Genomic DNA, 27,048 nt, shown 5'->3' on the forward strand with positions numbered 1-27,048 from the left:
ATGGATTCGTGCTGAGTTTGGATCTGATATTTGTCTTTGGATTTGGGACACAGGATTAGTTCTCTGTGGCTGGAGTTCTCCCCAGTGATTTAAAGAGGAAAAAAGAGAAAAGGAAAAAAATAGGGCACAAAAGAAGGTGACTCTACCCACCCACTTCTATTCTGGGTGTCTTTGTCCCCAAGCACAAAGCTGGTTCACCTAATTTACCACTGGCTGGCTCATATTGTTATTGTTGCTTTGGACTTTTCTGTACCACTAATCCCACCTGTCTATGGTGTGCCATCTAGCCAGGGTCCCACTGTGTTGCTGGTTTTCCTGCTGGTCTCCAGTCCTTGAGTCCTGTCAATGAAGGAAGCAGTAGCCCATCTTGGAACCTCTCTGACCAGTTGCAAAAGCTCCTGGTCAATGGTGGGAACAAGAGCCCATCTGGGACCCTCTACTTACCAGTTGCAGCAGCTCTGGGTCAATGGCATGAACAAGAGTCCTACTCAGACCCCCTTCTTGCTGCTGATGCAATTCTGGCTCAATCAAAATATGATTTCTATTGCTTTCTTTGCAGGCTCAGTAATTCCATTCTCTTGTTCTACTATGCCATTTAAACAATCAGGTGTTTAGTGCTTTTGTTTGGTTATTGTGTTTTTCTTAATTTCCACTTCAATCTTTAAATCTACTTCTCCCTTTAGAATTTCTACTTTTTTTCAAGCATGTTTGCAATTATTAGAACATTTTAATAATGTCTGGTCTGAAATCTTTATCCAGGAAGTCAAAGTTTTGTCATTTTGCTAATTACTTCTTAGTGTGAGATCTCAATTTTTTGTTTGTTTTTCTGAGTCAGGGTCTTGCTATGTAGTTCATGATGGGCTTGACTCATTTTGTAACACAGGCTGGCTGCAAACTTGCAGAAATCCTCCTGCCTCAGCATCCTGCTGAGGATGCTGGGATTACAGGCATGCACCACCACACCTGACACATGAGATCACAGTTTGAAACCTTCCTAGTTCTTGGTATAATGAAGAATTTTCAATTAAAGACTAAACATTTTGGGCATTACTTAAAAAGGCTTTAGATCTTATTTAAATCGTGTTTTAGCAGTTTTTTTCTGACAACTCTGGTAGATAAAGGAGGACACTACCTCCTTACTGCTAGGTGGGAATGAAAGTCTTGGCTCCTAATTTGACCTCATCTGACACTGCTCCAGGAGCAGGTGAACACCTCATTACAACCTGGTGAGACTAGATCTTCACAAGGCCTTTGATAGTGGGGATAAACCATTTTTTCCATGGTGTTTGGCTGAGTATTACAGTTAACACCTAAAAATTTTCTGTCTGGCTATGTTGCTGTTTTCACTCCTTTAGTCAGAGAAATGAAGTAAGTTCTGTGTGTGTGTGTGTGTGTGTGTGTGTGTGTGTGTTGTGCAGCTGCTGACATTTCTCACCTTGTCCTGCACCCAATCTAGGACATGTAAGAAAAACCTAGGGAACTTTCCATTGTATCACTCATCATTTCCTAGGTCGCAAAGTCATAAGTTGGTCTGCCCTCTCTCTTCCTTAAATCTAGAGAAATTTTTGCTTGTTTTATATACATAATGTCCTGCAATTTATTTGTAATTAATAGGCAAAGTATATCTAATCTACTCCATCTTCTTAGACGCAGAAATCTAAAGTGTTCTATTGAACACATTAATTTAACCATGTCACTCTGTAGCTTAAAAATTATAATAGCTGGGCTGGGGGTTTAGCTCAGGGGCTCAAGCGCTTGCCTGGTAAGCACAAGGTTGTGAGTTCAATCCCCAGTACCAAAAAAAAATTCCAATAGCTTCAAAGACTTCAACTACTTACAAGATCTAATCTCAAAATAAAAGCATGAAGGGGAAAAATTGTGGGAGATATACTATTATATTCTGAAAGCTCAACATGGTTCTCATAAGCAGTAGTCAGTCTGATGAACAATGTATTTTCTAAGACTGCTCCATAGCCAAAGTATGGTATGGTTGCACAGATATTTTCTGATGTGCAAAAAATGAGAGAACTGTCAAAGCTAGAACTACATTTACCTTCTACAGGTAGCCGCCGCCGAATGGCCAGACGTTCCATTTTCCGCTGTGTCTCTGCCAAACTAAAAAGGACTCCATATACATACTGACGAGCTGATCGGAAAAGAAGGGCAGCTGGAGGCAGCTCCATGTTACACTCATCCTCAATACATACAGGGATCTTAATCTCACCCTAATAAGAGAATGATCCAGGAAAAAAGAGAAAATGAGTTTCTTCAAAGTCTATAATTGAGCTTAGAAGAACCAGCAATGAATTATGGCTTAACTACTGGATTTTCTATTTGTTTCAGATTAAAAAGAAGCTGTGCAAAGCCCAGCTCACCACAATCAATTTTTAAGGTATAATTCCACTTTAAACAGCTCAACTACGATCAACTTTTAGATGACAAAGGAGAGAGTTTATCTTAGGCATTTTGTTGGGGTGTGAATTTGTATGATAGTCCAGAGGTGAAGAACAATTATGTAGAAATACAAGAAGAGTTAAGTATAAGGAACAAGGGCACAAAGGCCCTTCTTATACAATGCCTATCCTTAGAATCAGAGCCCACAAACTTGGTGCATTATCTATTGCAAAATGTCATAGTTATAATTCTCTTACAGAGATTTATTTACTATTGATCCCATTTCACTTGAGGCCCTTAATACAATGAGGGCCACCAGCAAACCTATGCTTTTATCTTCTAGATACCAACTATTACACTTTTTTGAGAACTTCCAGTCTCAGTGCGCATAAAGTGTTGTTCAGAGTAAGCAGGTAAGAGCTAATGTGCTGTCTCACCTTAGTGAGGACATGGTAGATATATGGATACATAAGGCCCCTCCTGTGTCTATATTCAGCAACCCGTAAGACTTCTGGAGCTACCGGAGGTAAAGGGGGAATGGTGATATCCATGTGGTTCCTTGTAGACATTGAGAGTAGAGATGGGATGTGAGGCTCGCCATCACCTAGGTTGGCTTCTGAAACTCCGCCATCAACAGGCTGTGCCCAAGACCCTCTGTCACCATTAGAATCTTCCCATCCAGGCTGCTGCTGAAGTGTTTCTGTGATGTGACTAAAAAATTTAGCAAAAGAAGTTGTAACAGGTATTTCTATTCAGTATGTTCATTCTCATCCTACAGAACTGTACAAACCCCTCTGGGGGTCAGGACATGAGGTTAACTCTAGACCTGATACTTTTCCTATCAGTTATAATTACTGCCCTCCTGGCTTCTTTCATCTGATACAAACCAAAGTAATCAAATGTCATCGGAATCACTCCAAGTTCTTTATATTTTTAAGAGGCCATATTTACAGCCTGCATATATTGTAAGAAAATACTTAGAACTACAACCTAAATACAACTCTGCTTCCCAGGAATTAGAAGTATAATCTAAAAACAAATGAGCTAGTATATAGTAAGAACCCTGCCTTAGTTACTAAGCAATACAATTGTCTATTCAGCTGTTCCAATACTGCAAGTGGATAAATTATTCCCTTTTCCTTTTTACATTCAATCATTGTAAAATTACACTCATATGTTACATAATACATCCATATCATAGTTTCTCTAACCAATGGCTATGCTACCTTTTACTGTAATGCCATAGATGTCTGAGTATCACCATCTGGAAAGGGCCAAAGAGCAAGACTAGCAGAGGAAAGCCAAGAATACACACTTCCCATATTCCTTTTTAAGTCTTTTCTCCAGAATATTTATACAGATACTTACTCAGAGCTGGCTCCATTTGGCTCATCACCATTAGAGGAAGAAGAATGTGAAGAGTCTGGTTGTAAAGGAAGTGAAGTTTTGGAAGTAAGGTAATTAGGAAACTGGGGTGCAGAAGTGTCATAAGACACAGCCCAACTGGTAAAGGGACTATCCTGTATCATGGGATCCTCAGAAAAGGCATTGGATTCCCCCAGAGCATGGGAGGTGAAGAGAAGAGATGAGTTAGGTCCCACTGAGAATGGTGGTGAGTACTTCATTTTCTGGGGCGCATGGTGAGGAAACTAAAGGACAAAGCAGACAGAAAAGCCATTTAACATTTTACCAGCCTTCCCTCAGATTCTAAAATACAGTAGACGATGCCAGTAGAGCGACTCTTGAGATAAAAAGTACCTACTTAGAATAAGCAGAAATAATTCTAAAGTGATATATGAGCCAATCCAGATTTCCTAGAACCGTTCTCTGATGGTAGCTAAGCTACTTTTGCAATGCCTGAAAAGTTACTAATGTAGATACTACTTTTATTTACATAGGTTACCTGAATCAATGTAAAAGTAATGTATGGATATACCTTCCGATAGACTGATAGCACTAATCACCCTACCTAACCAACTCAGATTATAAGCAACCTGACTTTAATGCTAACAAGTGGTCTCAGGTCTTCTAAATGATGCTTACCATTGGCTTTCCAGCAGAGATTTGATTTCGTGGAAGGGAAGGATTTCCAAGATGATTATTTCGAAAGCCTGAAGCCAAGAGAAAGGACTGTACATTAGTCAGTCCTAATACTTGTACCATGTAATACTCTAATAAATCATCATCACATGAAAATGTTAAAATTAATTCAATAGCTATTATGTGCCATGAAAGGAAGTTTATATAAATTATTTCATCAGACAATAACGCTATAGAGTAGGTATCATGAGACACATTTCATACAAATGTGACTTGGAAAGGTCACATAGCGGGTTGGCAGTAGAGGTAGAATTCAAAGTCAGGCCTGACTCCAAAGACAGGACTGCACACCATGCCAGAATAGGAGTTAGCTCTAGAAGCAGCTCAAGCTAAGGAAATGGCTTTTTAACTCACCTACAAATTTGGGAAGGCAGGACTCTTTCTTAATGACATGTAAGTCAAAAGGAAAATGTGTAGCAAACAGGAATAACTTCAAGGAAAACAACTACAAACAAGTGATTCGGCTCAGGCCCTGGGGTTCCTGAAGGGTCAACCCAGTTCCCCTAATGAATAAGGCAGTCAAACAGAAGCCTTACCTAGAAAGGAGGAACCCACTGGCAATGAAGAGAGCTTGGTTGTGACTGAATAGTACTCAACTGCTTTCTTGAATCGTTCTATTTTATCTTCTGTCCTAGACTGGATGTTACAACATCAGATTATCAGAAAAACAAATAATTTAAGAGTAGCTGTTTCATACAATTTATAATTTGGGAGTCAAAATAACAGGAAAATAAAATATATAAAGAAATACAAATGAGTAAATGTCTACTTTGCAAGAAATATAGTAGGTAGGGAGAAAGAACCATACAACTTAAAATCTGGATACTTGAAATTTACTTACATTTTGTGCTATTCTAAAATGATGATCTTTAGAAAAATATGTAAAGATGGAGGAAAAGAAATAGGAAGAAATTCAAAATTAAAGGTGAATGGTAGAGGAAGGGAAAACAAAAAAATGAGTAAAAAGGATAAAATGGAAATAAAGCTCTGTAAATAAAGAGAGGAAGAGGGGTTGAAGGGATCTGAGGAGGATGGCAGAAAAAAAGAGGAACTAAGATATATCATGGCAGGTACAAGTTCCCAATGATGAATGTGGTCATTATGTATATGTAAAATGTACCAATAAACTTAATTTTTAAAAAGGAAAAAAAGAAGGAGGAAAAAAAATCACATAGTACAACCAACCAAATCAATTGCAGCATTTTCTTACAGAGTTTTAAAAATATTTTTGTTGATTTATACCCAGTCTATTTTAATATACATTTCCTATGTTTGACACTGCAAGTACAATAATGTATTCTAGCTCAGGATTTAGCTCAGCAAGCACAAGCACCTGCCTGGCAAGCATGAGGTTGTGAGTTCAGTTCTCAGTACAAAAAAAAGTATTGTGACTAATCTGTCTAAATAATTGTTAATGGCTACAGATTTTATCATTAGGAATACATCTAAATTATGTAACCACTCCCATTATATGATACATTTAGGTTATTTCTCATATTTGGCTAAGTTTTACTGCCAAGAGTATACATTGCCTGTAAAGTATATTGTTCTGGATTTGGATTGCAAGTTATGTGTTTTTTTTTTTAAACCAGTACCAGGGATCGAACTCACGACCACGTGCTTGCAAGGCAGGCACTTATGCCACTGAGCTAAATTCTCAGCCCTCAGGTTATGCTCTTAGGAAAATATGCTAAAAATGAAACTATTGGTTAGAAAAGGTATGAACATGAAAATTAAAAGCAATTAAATACATATAAAACCAAAATATGATACTATTACAAACGTACCAGAATGGAAAAAACTGAAGACTATCATTAATAAGCACTGGCAAGAATGTGGAGTAACTGGCACTCTAAAACACTGCTGGCGAGAATACACATTGGTACTGTATAGAAAACAGTTTTGCAGTTTTTTATCAAATTAAACATATTCATCACATGGTATGGCAATCCTACTCTTAAATATTTACACAAAAATGAATGCATATACCCACTAAAAGATATGAACAAAAATATTAACAGTTTTATTTACAATAGCCTCAAATTGGAAATACCACAAATACATATTAACAAAAAATGGGTAAACTTGTAATGTAGTCAGACAATGGAATGCCATACAGAATTATGAAAGAACAGAGTCAAGAAAGAATACATACAAAGTTCGAATAGAAGGAAAACCAACTTTTGACAACTGCAATAGAAGTTACAGAGCTTGAGGTGTAGCTCAGTTGCAGACAGCTATTGACTTAGCATGTACAAGGCCCTGAACCACAAAAGAACAAAGAAAGTAAAAAGAATTAATATTAATCTCAATGAGGAAAGGTTTGACTGAAGCAGGAGCTCTTTCACTCATCTAGCCTTTCCCAATGTTACTTAAAAGTCCTCTTAAATATCCAGGCATGGTAGCACATGCCTATAATCTGTGCCACTAGGGAAAATGAGGGAGGAGGACCTCAAATTTCAGTGCAGCCTAGGTCACTTAGCAAGACCCTGTCTACCCTTTCAACCCTAAAGATGTAGATCAGTGGTAGAGAGCCCTTGGGTTCAATCTTCAGTACTGTAAAACAAAACAAAGCAACACACTTAAAAATCTGCTTAAATACAATTTTAGGACTTCATAATATTTCATCAACTGCAATGTAAGACACTAAAGTCATTTCCAACTTCTCCATTACAGATAATGTTCTCATAAGCATATTTTTATGTAGGTCTTTGGATTACTTCCTAGGGTAAATTTTTAGGAGTGTAATTATTAGGCCTAAGGTTATAATAATAATTTTCAGACTTTTAAAAAATTTTACTTAAAGAAAGACTAAACAAAACAGAAAATAGGTAGAAATAATACATATGTTCAGAGAAAAAAATAAACAGTAAGAAATCACTAGCTGATATTTACATATTGCCGTTTTACAAATAGTTGTTCAAGGTACAAGTATAGAACATGTAAAGTGGGAATTCAAACAGTGACAGCGTAAACAGTTCTGTTCAACTGTCCAACAAAAACTTAGTAACAAGGTTGTGAATCCCATACACTTAAACATACATGCAGTTATCCATATCTTCATTTATGTTTAGATTAAACAAACTAAAGCAGCTTAAAATCATTCTGAAAAAGAATCATAGTATTGCTGGATTTCACATCATGACACTCCGGGATCAGCACTGGGTACTGTAGGGTCTTATTCAAAAATTTAATTTAAAGAAAGACTAAATAAAAACAGAAAACGGGTAGAAATAATACATAATTTCAAAGAAAAAATAAACAGTAAGAAATCAATAATTGATGATTACAGATCATCTTACAAATAGTTATTCAAGATACTAAAGTGAGGCCTATAAAGCGGGGATTCTAAGTGAGACTGCATTGAGTTCTGTTCAACTATCCAACAAAAACTTAGAAATATGGTTATCAATCCTATACACTTAAACGTATATGCAGTTATCCATATCTTCAACATATAACCATATGTTGACATTGAACAAACCCAAGTATGCTAATATCACTCTGAACAAAGAATAATACTATTGCTGGGTTTCACATTATGACACTGCAGGATCAGCGCTGGGTACTTCAGTGCCCTTTTTCTTCAAAGTAGCTGTTCATTTCATCATGTATCATAAGATCAGTTCTCATAAACTGTTTATAGATTTTACACATGCATGAGGCTTAACATGTATTTCTATCTTTCTATATTAGATGGAGAAACAAAACAAAGCAAGGCAAAACAAAACATATTCCTATAAACACATGAAACAAAATAAACATATAAGCCCGTTGTACAAAGAGTTCTACCTTGGTTCCTGTGTTGCCTCTTGTTATCTCCGATAGAATTGGCTATATCATCAAACATAGTATAATTGAATATATCAGTACATAACGGTATTAATAAAAACACAACTTTGTATATAGTATAGAACTTCAAAAACCGGCATTTATCAAACCAGAATGTGTATTGTAGAGTCTTGTCATCTTCAGTGTAGTTGCCTATACTCTCAGACTTAATACTATCAATCATATCAGTTTTCAATAAAATCTTCTCTGCTTCATTTCTGTTATGCTCTTTTTTTGCCATCAGTGTCTTGCTTATCTTCTTCATTCTGTTTTCTGCTCCATTCATTGAGGCCTCTCTGCCACTGGTCCTAGAATCCTAGTACTTTTTTCTCTCTCTAGAATACCCTGCAGCATTCTCTATAGAGTTGGATTGGTGGTTGCAAATTTCCCAAGTTCCTCTTTGTCTTGGAAGCATCTTTTTTCCCCATTAATTTTTAGATACAGTTTAGCAGGGTATATCAATCTGAGGTGGAAATTATTTTCTTTCAGGGCTTGGAATATTTCACTCCAAGTTCCTCTTGACTTGATGGTTTGTATCGAAAAGTCTGCCGTTATTCTGATGGGCCTTCCTTTATAGGTTATCTGTTTCTTGTCTCTAACAGCTTTTAATATTCTGTTCTTATACTGAATTTCTGGGATCTTGATTATTATATGCCTGGGTATAGCTCTGTTTGGGTTGTAGGTGGCTAGATATGCCTCATATATCAGAATATCATTTCCTTTTCCTATGTTTGGGAAGTTTTCCTTAATTATTTCTGTGAATAGCCTTTGTAGTTCCTTTGTTTGTACCCCAGCTTCTTCATTCACATTCTTTAGTCTTGTTATAGATTCTTTTGTCATCTTCTAGCCTTTGTATTGTTACTGCTTGTTTTCTTGTTATTTTTAAAAAGTTTTCCCTTTCATACTCCCACATTGCAAAATTGTCCTCCAGTTTGGATAATCTATCCTTAGTTTCTTTCAAGCTGATTTGCCATCTTTCCATAGAGTTTTTAATTTCCTGGTGATATCTTTGAATCTGCTTCATGTATTCTATGTTTTTTATATTCTTCATCAAATGGTTCTCTCCTTTGTTTGAGTCCCTCCCTTCTTCCGTCTGTGTCTGCATGAAGAGTGCTTAGTATCTCTTATTAATCTTCTTGTATCTTGTTTTATTTGGCTAAACATTTCACTTTTGAACTCATCTATGAGGTCCCGAATATATCTCTTTGTGTCCAGTGGTGCTGTGTCTGATATTGCATGTTTGCTGTTCTCATTCTCCTTTGTATTTACCTGTCCAGGGTCAATGTTCTCAGGGTTGGGACCTGGGGACTTTTTGTTTTTGCGTCCTCTTCCCATCTTTTTTACTTCTTCTGGGAGGCCCCAGTTTCTTTCTTTTTTGGTTACAATTCTTCTGAAGCACACTGGCTAGATGATCCTTCATACTGCCATGTGCTAGTAAGTTGCAGAAAGGGACAGCATATGTTGGTCCCTCCCCTCAGGATCAGTCAAGCACTGTGGCCTGCACTGTATTACTTTGCCCCACCTGCCCTCCGGGTGGCAGTGGCTGGAGCATGGCGGCAGCAGTGGCTGGTGGTGGACTTTGTGCTTCCTTCTTTCCGGGTTGGTAGCAGCGGGAGCAGGGGTGGGGGCAGATAGTGGTGCCAAGTCGCTCCAGGACCTGCAGTGACAGGTTTCGCCAGTGGGCCCCAGGCACCGGATGTGGCGGCTGGAGCACAGCAGTGCAGGATCACTCAAGTTGCTGCACCATGCACTGTGTTTCTTTGAGATGCCTCCCCTCTGGGTCAGTCAAGTGGCTGTGGCCTGCACTGTCAGTCAAACTTCAATTTTCAGACTCTTGATGTATGATTCTAAATTCCTTTCTAAAACACATATCTCAAATCATCAATGTATGAGAATATCCAGTTCCCGTGTTGAGTATTTTCTACAAAAAACTGGCTATAAAAATATTTCTTTCTATATATAATCAGTATATACTAAGAAAAATTTTAAATATTTATAATGTTATCTTTTGGAGACTGTGATTATTCAAACCTAGGATCTATATAGCATCCCAAGCCTCTTTATCTGAATGCAGGCATGCATGTACATGAACAAAGGAACTGAGATCTCCAGGTCATTCAGTCTAAATTAGAAACAAAATCACTCCGCATTCTCAAAAACTTGATTTGAGCTGGCTGTGGTGATGCATGCCTGTAATTGTAGCACTTGGCAGGCTGAGGCAGGAGAATTGCTGCAACTTCAACCTTGAGCTAGCCTTAACTACTTAGCAGACCCTGTGTCAAAAGTCTAAAAGGAAAAAAAGAAAGAAAAGACAACCCTAAACTTGATATAATTGTTTTGAAAACATTTCAAATCTAGAAAATGTCTGCAAAGTATTAGGTTAGAGTTGGTGCCTCTGAAATTACATAACATTCCATCATATCAACATGACATTTATTTATTTATTCATGGTCTTGTTATACTTAATAACACATAATATTTGTAAACAATCTCCTAAAACAAACAAACCATACAGACTATCCCTAAAAAATCTCTACTTCTACATCCATTTCCCTCCTGAAAAGTAACGAGTATGGCAGATTTCTTTCATAAGTTTTGCTCTGTTTATATACCCATACACACAGCAATATGGTTTTGGTTTTTTCAATTAAATGGAACCATATCATCACATTATTTTTGCCATGCTTCTTCTTTTCTTTAACTACACTTCTAGCCCTTTTTTATGTTGTGACAGGGTCTCGAAAAAAAAGTTACCCTGGCTGGTCTTGAACCTGGGATCCTCCTGCCTCAGTCTCCCAGAATTCTGGGATTACAGATATGGACTACCCATTCTAAGTGTTTTTTTTTTTCCTTTGCATTTAACAATTACCTGTAGACTATGCATGTTAGTAAAGCTCTATGATTCAATTTCATGAAATACTGAATTACATGTACTTTCCTCAATGTAGTCCTCTATTCTGTGCCATGGTAGGCAAACACTTATTCTTCCTTCAAGGGGCACCAATTATGTCAAACTTTATCTGACCATATTTTCTTGTTCTTCATAGCTTTTATTTATTGTACTTATTTATTTGGTTCTTCCTCTACATTTAACCTCAGTTCTATGAGAACATAAAATGTTTTTTCTACATTTATAATACCTAGCGTAAAACCTGGAACATACAAATTTATTATTTACTCAATGAGTGTACTGAATCAAGTCCTGCCCTTTTTATCATATATTCACAGATCTCGGCAAAGTAGAATCTTCCTTTTTAATACTACACATTGAATGTCTCTTATCTGAAATGCTTGGGGTCAGAAATGTTTCAGATTCCAGATTTTTAAAATTTTGAAATATTTACACATATATAATGATATCTCTTGTATAGGACCTAAGCCTTAACATTAAATTCATTTATGCTTAACATCCTCCTTAAAAATATAACTTAAAGGCAATGTCATGATTTATGTCTGTGTCCCCCAGGCCTCATGAGTTTGCATTGTGTATTTGTGATTGGCTCATTGTCTAGTGCTTGGATTGATGGTGTCAGTGCTCCACTCACATAGGGGTGGAGCCAGGATGTGATGTAATGGCAGGAAGAAGGTATGCCTTATCGTTTGCTGGTTCTGGCTTGCTGTTTGCAGCTGCCATGAACTGTGGCCCAGCTATTCCCGCCTGTCTTGGAGCCAACTGAGTAGAGACTGAAACCTCCAAAAACTGTAAGAAATAAACTTTTCCTTTCCCAAATTGGGCATCAGGTATTTTGTCTCAGCGACGAACATAAAGTAACTAAGACAGAATTTGGTACCAGGAGTGGGGTCGTTTGCTGGGACTATACCTGACCATGTTTTTTGAGAGGCTTTGGAAATGGCTTGTGGGCAGAATTTGGAAAGGTTTGGACATGTCACCTGGATGCATAGAGCTGGAACAGCTTAGGGCTGTTCTGTAGAGTAGATTGTGGTCAGAGCTCAGGAGACCAGAAGGCTGATAGAAAGCCTCATGGTAAAGACCAGGCTTGGGATGTTTCGGCTGGGAAGAAGGATTGCATTGAGTGTTGGACTCCATATGATGCGTGTTATGGCTTGGCAGAAAGTTTGTCTGAATTTTGCTCCTGCCCAGAGACTTTGCCTGAGACTGAGACAAAGGGCAATGGACTGATTAATCTTGAAAAAGAAATGAAAAAGCAATCAAACATTGAGGCTGAGGCATGGCTATTGTTGGGGTCTTTCAGCCAGCTTTATGTTTCAAATCAAGAGCAAAGAGCCCAGCAGGATAATTTGCAATATTGTGAGTTTAGCCAGAAGGAAAATTCCAGGAAGGCTGTGGATTTTAAAGACAGAGTTGAGATTTTGATTCCTGAGGAGAAACAGAGAGATAAGAAAGATGGCCCTTGGGCATCCCAGGAAGCGGGTCCCCACCCTTTGCAGCCTCACTACAAAGGTGAAAGAATCTGCTCAGAGGGAAAAGCTGCAGAGAGCCATGTTCCAGAATGGCGACAGCGGCCACATGAGGTTCCAGAATGGCAGCAACATAGAGAAACTTTTCATCACAAACAGGTAAACAGAGCCCTGCAATCCAGGCAACTGACCCCTACAGCCAAGAGAGAGAAAAGCCTGGTTACTGCTCCAGCTGCCAGCAGACCTTGGCGGTATTCACAAGGTGCTGATTTTAGGTGTAAGGAAAATACATGAATTCTGAGGGTAAGACCACTTCTACCTCGATTGCAAAGGGTATGGGAGGCCAAGCAGTGTGCTGCTGAGAGGGCAATTTGTGAAGATGTAAGTGTGAAGCCGAAGGTATAGTGGAGAACCTAGAAGTTTGCAAAAGCCAGGAATGTGGATGATCCAAGGGAAGCTGCAAAAAACGAGCAGAGAAGATTTAAGAGAAAAGCTCCGGGAGTTGAAATCACCAGAGGTGCCCTGAGGGTGGAATCACTCAAGCGTTTTGGAGCCTGCAACCAGATTGCTTCAGATGCTGAGCTTGAAACTCTAGGACTTAATGTTCGTCCTGCTGGATGTTGGACTTGCTTTGTTTCCAATGCTTTATATTTCTCTATTTGTAACTTTTGGAATGGTAATGTTTATCTTGTGCCTTTGCATTTCAGCAACATTTAACCTTGTTTCATTTGTACAGGGGGTTACAGTTATGAGTTTACCATAGATCTTGGAGGAGACTCGTGACTTGGACTTTTCAGCAATACTGAAGCTGTTAGGACTTTGGCAACTCTTGGAGGTGGATTAAATGTCTTTTGTATAAAGGATGTACATGAGTCCTGGGGGCCAAGGGTGGAATGTCATGGTTTATGTCTGTGTCCCCCAGGCCTCATGAGTTTGCATTGTGTATTTGTGATTGGTTCATTGTCTAGTACTTGGATTGATGGTGTCAGTGCTCCACTCACATAGGGGTGGAGCCAGGATGTGATGTAATGGCAGGAAGAAGGTGTGTCTTGCCCTTTGCTGGTTCTGGCTTGCTGTTTGCAGCTGCCATGAACTGTGGCCCAGCCATTCCCGCCTGTCTTGGAGCCAACTGAATGTGGACCGAAACCTCCAAAATCTGTAAGAAATAACCTTTCCTTTCCCAACTTGGGCATCAGGTATTTTGTCTCAGTGATGAGAATAAAGTAACTAAAACAGGCAACTTACACAATACACTTCTGTTAGTGCATGAGCATTTTTACTTTATCCATCATATAAGGTCAGGTGTGGAACTGTCTACCAGCAACATCATGACTGCCCTCAAAAGACTTTGGATTTAGGAGCATTTCAGATTTTTGCATTACAGATAGTCAACCTCTATTGCTTAATTGTTCTCCTATATTTGCTTAGGAGAGATTTCCTCATAATTCAGAAACTATTGAAAATGATTTTATGGGACTAAATAGGTAGTTCAGTCATAGAGTATCACTGGTTCAATCACCAGTACTGAGGAGAGAGAAGAAGGAAAGGAGGGAAGAAGGGAGGAAAGAAAGAAAGGGGCTAGAAGGGTAGCCCAATATTTCCTAGGTTCAATATCTATCGCTGAAAAAAATTATAGGGAAATATGTTTGAAACAAATAGAAAGTCCACCAAAGGGGGAAAAGCTATATAAAAAAGGTTTGATGGAAATCTTAAAACTTCAAAAAAATATATAATAACTAATACTTTAAAAATCACTCACTAGAGAGACAGTATAGCAGAATAGAAATCACAGAGGAAAAGATAAAAGTATTAATGAAGTTGATAAAGCAAAATAAATTATCCAGTGTGAAAAACAGAGAAAGTCATTAAAAAAAACAAAACCAGATCCTCAGAAATATATGGGACCATACCAAAATGTCTAAAATGGTTTCTCTATGGTTAGAGAAGGAAAAAAGAAACACTATGAGCAATGAATCTATTTGAACACAAAATAGCTATAAATTTCCCCAGATTTAGTGAAAGAGAAGAGATTCAAGAAGCTCAGCAAACTCTAAACAGAATAAACTCAAAGAAATCCAAGCCAAACAATTCATTTTGTGAATATACTAAGGAATGATTTGGTTGAACCAAATGGTAAGTGTATGTTTAGGGGGATTTTTTTGGAGAAAACATCATACTAATTTTCATAATGGCTTTACTAAATTACATTCCCAGCAACATTGTGGAAGGGTACCTCATCCTGGCCAGTATCTACTTTTTTGTATTCTTCATGATGACCATTCTGACTGGGATGAGATAGACTCTCAATGTAATTTTGATTTGCATTTTCTGATAACTAAAGATGAACATGCTTTCATATACTTATTGGCCATTTGTACTTCTTTTGAGAAATGTTGGTTCAATTCATTTGCCTATTTAGTGATTTGGCTATTTGCTTACCCTGGGTTAAACTTTTCTGAGTTCTTTATATATTCTCAATATTAATCCTGTAAGAAGAGTAGCTAGAAAAGGGTATTTTTTATTCCATACCAACTTACTTCTAACCAAAGTGCAAAGGTGATTCAGTAAAGAGCTAGTCTTTTTGACAAACTATACTGAGTATTTTATGGTGGTGCACATCTGTGATCCCAATGCTGAGGCTGAGACAAAAGGATAACAAGTTTGAGCCTAGCCCAGATAATTTAGAGCAACCCTGTCTCAAAATATAAAATGAAAATAGTGTTAGGGATTTAGTCCAGTACAAAGGCCCTGGGTTCAATGCCCACTACAAAGGAAGGAAGGAAGGATTGCAAAGGAATATATCTTTATGTAGACCACGAAATATGTAAAACTAGTTAAACTATGGTTGAGGCAGGAGGATCATAAGTTTGCGGGCTCCCATGGCAACTTAGCAATTTAAGGAGAACTTGTTTCAAAATAAAACATTATCCGAGTGTTGTGGGACACATCTGTTATTTCAACACTTGGGGAGGCTAGCCAGGAGGGTTGAAAATTCAATTTCAGCTTGGGTAAAATAGCAAGATCCTGGCTCAAGATAAAAAAGAAAAAGCAGAGGGAGATACAACTCAATGTGATAGCCCTGGGTTTAATATACTGTACCAATAAAAAGTTAATTAACTTTAAAAATTAAAAATGGGTGAGAGATATAGCTTGGTGTAAAGGCCTTTAGTTGACTCCCATTACTGCAAAGAAAAAAAGTATCAAGTGTATACAGTGGAGTTTTTAAAATTGGTGGAATGCTGAATGGTAGTCACGCAGCTTCTCTAGAACTAAGTGCTGAGAGTCTAAAAACAACAGCTTGGAGAGAAATCAGACAGACTTCAAACCACATGACATTCATAGGGGAACTGACAGAGAAGAAAAAAAAAAAACAGGATTTAATGCCACAGAAGAAAGAGCTCATCACTGCAGACCAGAGATCATACCTTGTAACTGAACTAGACGGGTAGCTGACCTGGTGGGTAGAGAATCAGCTAAAGCAACTCTGCTCCTCACCAGAAGACTGAGACCTGACCTGGACTAGGAGAGTCTTACGTAGTCAGAAGCAACAATGAGAACACGCAACACTTTCTCGAATGACCCACCCCACAGTCATCAGTTGGTGAGTGAACCAGAGTGGCAATGCCCCACACAGTTGCATAGAGTAACAGCTGGTAGGTGGGACCGCCATTTTATCTAAAAATGCCTGGGGCTCAAAAATCCCAGTGTCACTGCAGTGCCAACATCCGCAAGTGGAATGACAGAAGGGTCCTCAAGTCATAGAAGACAACCAGCATTTGGACAGTAGACTGGAAGGAACTTGGCTGAGAAACAGGAGCTGGAATGTAGACTCTCATCTTGGTGAATATCAAAAGTCAGTCTTAGCCCAGCTACAAAGGACTAGAAGCACCCCTTGCTCTGTGACTGGCAGGGCAAGCAGACAGGAGGCCATGACTGGTGAAAGGAAAAGGGCACTCTCCAAACCCCGCATTGTGACGACTAATGCAAGCAGGCAAGTTACCTTGGGTGTTTGCAAATAAGGGCATACCCTTTGTACTATGACCAACCCATGTAACAGGAGTCAGAAGTGTGGCCAAGATCAGTCCCAGACTCAGCAGTAATCCTACTGCAGATTTGGCAGAATTATTCAATACAGATTCCGGCTCTGACTAGGGAACTAACACTGAACTGGGGCAACAGAGGAATTTTTTTCATATTATTTTTTCCATTTTGATTTTTAAATTTTTTTTTTAATTTTTTGGGGTTGTACAGGATGGTTTGTTTTCCATGTTCTGCCTCTCTCTCTCCTCAACAGTCTTTCCATATTCTCTAACATTTACAGGTGAATGAACACTGTGGCTAGTCTTTCTATTTTGCTTCAAAATTCTTTTGCTTTCTCCTTCATTCTCTTCTTCTTCTCCTCTTTTTCAGCTCCCCAAAGTTTGGATTATCTGTTGGGGACCACTAATCAACAATGGCTAATTTTACATACTTCCCTAAATGATAAACAGAGGCTTGGGATTATCAATATAACCCCTTTGAGATTTCTCATTAACTTTTGAGGGATGGGCCATCTTCTCCCACCCACTAAGACTAAACTAAAACTGCTAAGATTAAAAAACACTCCAAGGCAAGTACCTGCTTAACATAAGATCATCTCTACCTTTGTGAGTCATCTCAAGATTATCCATTACCCACCTGAGTCACCCACCTCTAAGTCTTCTACTGACTGAATTTTTTTACTAGCCTCTGCTAGCACTGTCTACACCAAATAAATAGTGGTCAGCTTGCAGTACTTTTGTCTCTGTCCATCTTGAACCAATGACCTCCCAGCCCCCATTCATGCATTACTAAATTTGTTTCTGTTTCTTATTTCATTCTTTTGCCTTATACATGCAGTTGGGGATCTTAGCCAGGTCCCTGATAGTGATCAGCCTTAGTCTTCAGCCTTGCTTCTGCTATATATATCTTCAGTTATCACTCTGTTTTGTCCCCAACTCCTCTTAAATTTCCCTTTCACATAGGGTAAAATCACCCTAACAAGCAAAACCCACCACATATAAATTACTGCTCTATGTTGGAGGTTGTTATATAACTACATATCCTGCTATGATTAGCAGTACTAATTGGTAATTATCATAGATTATATGTTTCTAGACTATATTTGATGATATTGTTATTGCTAACTGTACTACTTTAGTCAAGATGCCATACATGTTGTAATCAGATGTTCACACTTATATGAAAACACTGTGATAATCCAGGATTACAGTCAACCCCATACTCCAGTAACAAAGGACTGGGTGCTGAGTCACATAGAAATAAGTCATCTCTAATAAAGAAGAAAGATAAGGCCCTGGGACAGACACAGCCAGTCACACCTAGAAGACATGACAAAGAAATACACATTTCCTAAGGAAAGTTTGACACCAGTGATATAGCTATCTAACATGAAAAAAATACAAACAAGACAGAAAACACATTAAAATTTAAAAATAGACAATGACAAAACACAGAAGCAAAATACAATCACAGAAGTCCAGCCCACGTGGGAAACATGCAGAGGATAAAAAGAAAGAGGAAATTAGGTCATCTACCTAAATTAACTGGAATGACAATAGAAGACATAATACACACACACACACACACACACACACACACACACACGCGTGAGGCTATAAAGGATATCAGAACAGAAATTATCTAAAAAGTAAAAACAGAGATGAAGACCATAATGAAGGACTTCCTCAGCAAACCTAAAGTAGGCACACATAAAAAATAATGGAAACCATGAATGCCTAACATAGGATATAAATGGAATCCATGAAACAGATTCAAATAGATACATAGGAAATTAAAAATTCCACTGAAAGTTTGCAAAACTGTATGAAAGAAAATGAATATAGAATATGAGATCTAGAAGACAAAATAATGCTTAGAGATCACAAAAACAAAGATCTCTTAAAAACAGCAAGGGACCATGTGAAAACAATCCAACAACTATAAGATGATACAAAGTAGAACAACGTAAGACTGACTGTAGTCAATGAAAATGCAGGAGTCAGTACATAAGATATAAAAAACCTGTTCAGAGAAGTAATAGCAGAAAACTTCCTGAGCTTGGAAAAAGAATTTGTCACACAGCTAACTGAGCCATACAGTACTCCAATTAGTCATGGACAAAACAAATCTCACAATGGCATATAATAATCAAGATTCCAGAAACTCAGCACAAGAACAGAGTATTAAAGGCTGTTAGAGAAAAGAAAGAAATCACCTATAATGGCAAGCCCATCAGAATCACAGCAGACTTCTCAGCAAAACCCTTAACTCAAAAAGAGTTTGGTGTAAAGTATTTCAAATGCTGAAAGAAAACAACTTGCAACACAGATTGATGTATTCTGCACAATTATCTTTCTGAATTAATGGAGAAATAAAATACTTTCATGCAAAGAACAGCTGAAGAAATTCATGGTAACAAAATCAACTCTACAAAGATTTCTGAAAGATACCATAGAAAGAGAAAAGAAAGGCGCAGTTCCAAGAGTACCAAAAGAAAGAAGTCACCAGGCAAAAAAAGCAATAAAACAGTGGGGAAAGATAGGGAACCATCAACAGGAAAACTATAGGACAAAGACAAGACATCTTAATTATAATAATCAATGTAAATGATTTAAATTCATCAAAAAAAGAGGAAAAAGACTGGCAGAAAGGATCAAGAAGCAATATCCAACAATATGCTGCAGGCAAGAAACACATGTGGCTCAAAAAGGCTGACAGAAAGTCAAAGGATGAAAACCATTACTCCATGCAACAGGAAATCAGAAAAAAGCAGGGGTAACTATTCTATTTGCAGACACTCTGAACTTCGAGACAAGACTGATCAAAAGAGAAAGAAGGACACTACATACTTGTTAAGGGAAAACTACAATGAGAAGCAATAACAAATACAGGGGCAACCATCTAAAAAAACACAAATATTAATAAACACAAAAAATCAAATAAGCACTAACATAATTACAATGGGGGACTTTACTATTCCATTTTCATAATTAGATCAACCAGACAAAAAATTGACGAAGAAATATCAGAGTTAAACCAAACCTGTGAACACATGGACTTAATAGATATCTACATCATTCAACTAAACAGAATACACATTTTTCTCAGCTTTACATGGTACATTCTCCAAAACAGACCACATACTAGCCTATAAAATATGCAGGTAAATGCAAAAGAAGTACAATTATACCATGCGTGTTACTGGACCATAGTACAATGAAGCCTGAAATCAATGGCAACAGTAAGTACAAAAACTCCATAAACACAAGGAAATTAAATAACACTCTTCTGATGAAGGGGAGGGGAAAGGAAGAAAAGGAAAGAAAAATTGAGAAAAAAAGATAAATAACAACCAAGCTCTGTGAATGGGGAGGGAAAGGAGGTTTGAAAAAAAGGGGATAAGAATGGAAAAAAAGGAAACAATATATATCATTTACAGATACAAATTCCCTATAAAGAATTTGGTTATGATGTGTCTGTAAATTGTGCCAATAAACAAATAAATATAAACAAAAACACCATATTGAACAACCAATGGGTCACAGATGTAATTAAAGAGATTAAACAGTATCTACATTTAAATAATGATGCTGCTACAACATACTGGAACATATAAGATGCAATGAAAGCAGTCCCAAGAGGAAAATTAATAGCGGTGAATTGTCATATTAGGAAAACAGAATGAGTTCAAATTCCTATTGTTGACCCTGAAACTTCTAAAAAAGAAAAAATCCAGTCCAAAGCTTGTACAAGTAACAAAATTATAAACATTGGAACACAAATTAATGCAACTGAGACTAAGAAAATATTATCAACAAATTGAAGAGACTTTTTTTAAAGATTAAATAAAATTGATAAGCCCTTATCCAACCTTATGAAAAAAGGGAAAGAAAAGATTCAAATTCATACAATTAGGAATGAAAAAGATGAAATCATCATGGATCCTGCAAATAGCAGAAGCATTAACATTTACTTTGAGAACCTTTAATAAGATAGAAAACACAGATAAAATGAATGGATTCCTAGATCCATATGAACTATCAAAGTTGAATCAAGAAGATAAAAAAAATTTAAAAACCCAATATCAGTTAATGAAATTGAAAATGTAATTGAAAACTTACCAACAAAGAAAAGCCCAGGTCCTGATGTATTCACTGCTGAATTCTACAAGAAATTTAGAGAAGATCTAATGCCATTACTTGTCAAACTCTTTAATGAAATTGAAATGGAAGGAATACTCCCAAACTCATTTCTGGAAGTAAATATTACTCTGATACCAAAACCAAAGAAGGACCCAACTAATACAGAGAATTAGAGGCCAATTTCTCTAATAAACATAGATGCAAAAATCTTCAGTAAGATACTGGCAAACAGAATGTACCAAATAATCAAGGTGATACATCATGACCAAATAGTATTCATCCTGGGGATGTGAGGATGGTTCAACACACACAAATCAATAAATGCAATATACCTTATTAACAGAATCATGTAGAAAAACATGATTATCTCAAGAGATGCAGAAAAAGTGTTTCACAAAGTCCATCCTTCATTCATAATAATATCCCTACAAAATATTGGAATAGATGATCTTTATCTTAATCTGATAAAAGCTATCATCTATGACAAAGCAACAGCCAACGTCATACTAAATGGTCAAAACCTGAATGATTTCACTATAAAATCAACAAGACAAGAATGCCCACTGTCATTATGATACTTTCCAGAGAAGACTCCAAAATCTGAACCAAAAAACACCCAGATTTAATAACAAGTTCAGTAGCATAGCTGGAGACAAAGTCAACACTCAAAAATGAACAGCATTCCTATACATGAATAACAAACGCATTGAGAGAGAAATTAGGAAAACACAACTTTTACAATAGCATTGAAAAAAAATGAAGCACTTTAGGAATCAACCTAAGAAAGGACATAAAAGAGCTCTATACTGAAAACTACAGTACTCTGAAACAGCAGACTGAAGAGGATATGTGAAAATGGAAAGATATCTCTTGCTCATGGGTAGAAGAATCAACATAGCAAAAATTGCTATGCTGCCAAAATTTAAAACACAATTAGCATATCTCACAGAACTAAAGAAAACATTCCTAAAATTCATTTGGAACCAGAATAGACCTACAATACCAAAAATAATTCTGGGCAACAAAGGCAAATCCATGGGCATCATAATCCCTGACTTGAAATTATACTACAGAGCTACAGTGATAAAAAAGCATGGTACTAGTGAAAACAAAACAAAAGAAAACCAGACCATCAGATCACTGGAACAGATATGAAAACAGAAACAAACACACTCAGCTATCTTATCTTTGATAAAGAGGCCAAACCCCTTCACTGGGAGAAAGCCTTGTTAATAAATGGCATTGCAAAAACTGGCTTTCCACATGCTAAAAACTGAAACTAGACCCATGTATATCACCATGCACTAAACTAAAATCAAATTGGATCAAAGATTTAAATATTAAAACCAAAAAACTAAATCTGCTGGAAGAGAGAATAGGTAGAACTCTTGAAGACATAGGTATAGGCAAAGACTTCATGAACAAAAACCTGACTGCATGGAAAGTATCTCAAGAATCAACAACTGGAATATTATCATATTAAAAAGCTTTTGCACAGGAAAAGAAACCACTAGCAGAGTGAAAAGATAATCCACAAGTGGGAAAAAAAATCTCAACCAGTTGTTCTTCAAAGGACTAATATCCAGAACATATAAATATTTAAAAAATCAGACCCCCTCAAATTTAAAGATCTAGTCCAAAAATGGACATCTGAAATGAATAGACACTTCTCAGAAGAAATACAAATGGCACATAAATACATTAAAAAATTCAATAACACTGGTCTTTTGAGAGATCAAATTAAAACAACAGAGAGATTCTGTCTTACTCCAGAAAGAATGGCTATCATCAAGAAATCAACCAGTAAGAAATGCTGGCAGGGCCATGCTGAAAAAGGAACCCTTCTTCACTATGGGTGGCAAGGTAGACTGGTGCAACCACTGTGGACAATGTGGAGATTCCTTAAAAAATTAGGAGTGGAAGTTTCATTTTACTCAGCTATTCCCTTTTGTGGTACCATACCAAAAGAATTTGAAGCATCATGAAACAGTGATATATGTACTCCCATGGTGTTGAAACAGCTGCTGCATATGCACACACAAAATCAAAAACAAGAAGCAAAAGCTACTCATACTTTATACAGAAATAAACTAAAAATGAATGATTTGTTCTAGGTGTAAAATGTGTATCTATTGAACTTTAAAAATGAAACGAGAAAATAAACATGCCTGAAGTTAGGCAAAGATTTCTTAGAGATGAGGCCAAAGGCATGATCCACAAAAGATTAAAAGAATTTCATTCTAAAAAGGGGAAGAATTAAAAGGTAAACTACAGAAAAGAAGAAAGTATTTGCAAAACTGATATTTGATACACAACATATAAAAAATTCTCTAAGCTCAGCAATAAGTGACAAACAAATTGGGTTTTTAAGTGGGTAAAAGACTGTTGGTGAACCAACAATTCACCAAACAGGATTAAGCATAAAAAACTGTCATCATTAGTCATTCATGAAATGCAAATTAAAATCATGATGAGAGCTAAGGGTGTTGCTCGATGTATAGTACTTGTATATAACATGCATGATCCTAGTTTTGATCTCCAATACCACAAAATAAAAATAAAAAATAAATTTTAAAAATACCGACCAAGTGCTCGTAATAAAAAGAAACAGCTATTCTGGAAAATAGTTTACCAAGGACTTATAAATTAAGAAATATACTTAACATATGACCCAGTAATCCCATTCACAGATATCTAAACTAGGGAAATGAAAATTTATGCTCACATAAAAACATGTGCCCAAGTTGTTATTGCACTCTATTTAAAGCAACCAAAAATTATAATTAACTTAAATATCCTTTAAGTTAAATATCCTTTAATGGGTGAATAGATAAACAACATGTGGTAGATAAGCTATGATGGTTTATCTTAATTAATGTCAACTTCGTTGGGCTGGGATACATCCATGGGATTATTAAAGCACATTTCTGTATAAGTCTGGGTAAGTAATGAAAGTATGACTTTGGAACTTTATCTTTTGTCCCTGGCCCCATTCTCTCTTGCACTGTTCTGCTTCTTAGCCCTCACGAACTAAGCACCTTTGTTCTACAATACCTTCTCTCTACCGTGTTTCTGCATTGGAGCCAGTCAATCATGGACTGAATCCTCTGAAATCATGAGACACATTAAATCTCTCAACATTGCCAGCTGTGGCAGTACATGCCTTTAATACAAGCACTAGGGAGGCTCAGGAGGAAGATCTCTATGAGTTTAAGACCAGCTTGGACTACATAGTGAATTAAGAACCTGCCTGTACTACAAAGCAAAATTTTGTCTCGAAAAACCCAAGCCAAAAATGAAAAAAAAGGAAGAAAAAGAAAAAATAAGCCTCCTCTATTTAAAAATTGTGGGTGTCAGGTAATATGTTCCACTGATGGGAAAGCTGACTAATATAACCACACAGTGAATATTACTCAGCACCCAAAAGGAGTGAATCATTAATATATGTAACAATGAATGATTGAGAAAACTCTTAAAGGCATCATGTCAAATTAAAGAAGTCATTCTCCAATGTGCAATGTATATACTATTGTTGCCCCTTGGTTGATGTGTTCTGAAATTTTTTTAAGGTTTTTTTTTTCCTTTTTCTTCTTCTCCTTGAAAAAAAAAAGGATTTGGAGAAAAAAAGAAAGAAGTCATTCTTGAAGGATTACATACCATATGATTCCATTCATATAATATTCTCTAGAAGACATAACTGTAATGTCAAGAGAAGTAGTGCTTAATGGGAATAGGGTTGAGCTTGGAAATTATTACAAAAGTATAGTATGAGAGACATGTTGAATAGTATAACTGTTATAACCTGAATGTGATGATCATTATATAAATCTAGGTAAAAATTCAGAGAACTGTACATATATGCACAAATGTCAGTTTGAATGTTAATTTAAAAAACAGAAGTGGAAAACTCAAGAGCTTCACATATCATCAAATTGTTAAAAAGAAAATGAGTTTATTTTCATAACTTTTAATTTCATTTTATAAATTAAAACTGAAGTTCAGTCATTTCTCCCACTATTATCAGTGAAATTTTGATTCTTATTTTATGCGGACTCATCCCTTTAAAAAGCAAGAGACTCCTTTATTTGTGATGCCACACACCTGAGAAGCTGTGCATAATCCCAGTACTCAGCTACTGGGGAGGGTGAGGCAGGAAGATTGAAAATTTGACGCCAATGTGGACAATTTAATAAGACTGTCTCAAAAGAAAAATGGAGAAGGATCAGTGGCAGAACTCTTGCCTAACACATGCAAGGTCCTGGGTTTGATCCCCAGTGCCAAAAAAAAAAAAAAAAAAAAAAAAAAAAAAATCAAAGAAACAAAGAAAAGACTATATGCCAGAGTGTTAATTATACCAAGTTATTTCTGGATAACAAGATTTTAAGTTACTTTTGTTCTTTATTTTCTAAGTTTTCCAGAATGGGCTATTATTACTTTATCAGTAAAAAATAAGCAAGAAAAAAAGGCTTTTGATCCAGATCAACTAATATTTTTAAAAGGAAATCAAGCTAGAAGAAGAGAAGTTAGGTGACACAGAAAATAGGAGGCTTGATAGTGCTACTGCAGAAGTTAAGCAAACTGATGACTCTTAGGAAGAAGGCTAGCTCACCTGTGACTGTTTGAAAACATCCTTCCCAACAACATCGAGGTTTGAAGTGTCTTTGATGGAACTAACATATTCAGAAACAGCCTTGATCACCACATCACAAGGTGGAAGAACAAGCTGATGTGCTCGCACCTACAAAAGGGAAAAAATTAAGTGACACTGATATTAAAGATGAATTACTAAGAAAGAGTGAGGTAGGGATGAAATATGGAATGCAATTTCAGTGAATTCACTGAAAAATATTTTTTTAAAAATACTTTCCCAATTAACTTTCAGTACAAAATACTTGGAAAAGACTGAAAAAGTATAAAGGTATAAAAACATATCTGTAATACTCCTACAGAGATAACTATTATAGTATTACACTGTCATAATTAATCAGTTCTATTTAAAGAGATGTTTTGTTTGAGATGGGGTCTCACTATGCAGTTCAGGCTAGCCTTGGACTCATTATGTAGCACAGGTTGGCCTCAAACTCCTTTTGTCTCAGCTTCTTGAGTGATGGGATTATGCACAGCTGAAGAGACATTTTGGCTGATTCTAAATTTTGGCTATTAGAAGTAATATTGTATGGCCAAGTGTGATGCCTTTACTACCAGCATTTGGGAGACTGAAGCAAAAGGAATGCTGTGAGTTCAAGGCTAGCCTAGGTTACATAAGTGAGTCCAAAGCCAGCCTGTACTACATAGGGAAAGCCTGTCTAAAAAAAATTAACATTAAAATGTGTGAACGAATCTTTGGATGTTGATTTGAATTAACCACAAAAGGTCTTTTTGAGACAAGAAAACCTGAAAATGGAGTGGCTATTAAGTCACCAAGACATTAGCATTAATTTTGTTAGGAGTGATGCAGTATGCTTATGTAAGAAAATTGAACATTTTATAGATGTACACTAAAGAATATGGGAATATAATAACTTGAGGTTCTGCATTTGCTCCAAACTACATTAGCAACAACAAATCCCAGCAAGTATAACAAAACTTTGATAACTTGAAGATATAGTTATGATACTACTATATTATTTTCCCTACTTTTGAGATGCATAAAATTTTTTTTGAAACTTTGATACTGTGATGAAGTGTAGGTATGATTTATTGCCCAATTTCTAATTGTTTGATTTTAAATTTCTTCAAATTGCAATTACTGAGCCAAAGGGTACAAACTTCCTAAAATGTTTTGATAAAAACTGTTTTGCCAAAATGTTGTACAGCATTTCCTGCATGCACAGTATGTGAAAGGCATTGTCCTAGCTAGTACCAGGGACAAAGCAGTGAACAAGAAAGAAAAAAACATGCTTGCCCTTAAATTTTAGTGTAGATGTATTGGGAACAGGTTAAGGAAGTGAAACAAAAGCAACTGGAGCTGGTATGGTGGTGCACACCTATAATCTCAGCATGCTGGGAGGCTGAGGCAAGAGAATTGAAAGTTCCATGCCAGCCTGAGCAACTAAGAGAAATCCTCAAAATAAAAAATGGGCTAGGGATGTAGCTAAGTGTGAAGGCCCTGTATTCCATCCCCAGTACCATAAAACATACACAAATAGACAAAATGTCA

The 27,048-nt window shown here is 36.7% G+C and overlaps 1 protein-coding gene across 17 annotated transcripts in view; it reads right to left on the reverse strand.

Annotated features, from left to right (window-relative positions):
- The window catches only part of LOC100720927 (constitutive coactivator of PPAR-gamma-like protein 2), a 478,018-nt gene that overhangs the window by 158,089 nt on the left and 292,881 nt on the right, over positions 1-27,048 (reverse strand). For 16 of the 17 annotated variants that reach the window (XR_010046553.1, XR_010046554.1, XR_010046557.1 and 13 more), the window contains 6 exons: positions 25,498-25,626; positions 5,031-5,130; positions 4,438-4,505; positions 3,763-4,043; positions 2,832-3,105; positions 2,054-2,225 (listed from right to left, as the gene is read on the reverse strand). Coding sequence is in view for 12 of the 17 variants with exons in the window: in XM_063245942.1 (XP_063102012.1) it covers positions 2,054-2,225; positions 2,832-3,105; positions 3,763-4,043; positions 4,438-4,505; positions 5,031-5,130; positions 25,498-25,626 (1,024 nt within the window). In the remaining 5 variants the exon portion in view is untranslated. Of the gene's footprint in view, positions 1-2,053; positions 2,226-2,831; positions 3,106-3,762; positions 4,044-4,437; positions 4,506-5,030; positions 5,131-20,867; positions 20,911-25,497; positions 25,627-27,048 lie in introns of those variants that run through there. The other variant, XM_063245949.1, reaches the window with a different exon arrangement.

The sequence above is a fragment of the Cavia porcellus genome, unplaced genomic scaffold (genome assembly GCF_034190915.1).
Source record: "Cavia porcellus strain 051 isolate PalLab524CR breed Dunkin Hartley unplaced genomic scaffold, mCavPor4.1 scaffold_3, whole genome shotgun sequence".
NCBI lineage: Eukaryota > Metazoa > Chordata > Mammalia > Rodentia > Caviidae > Cavia > Cavia porcellus.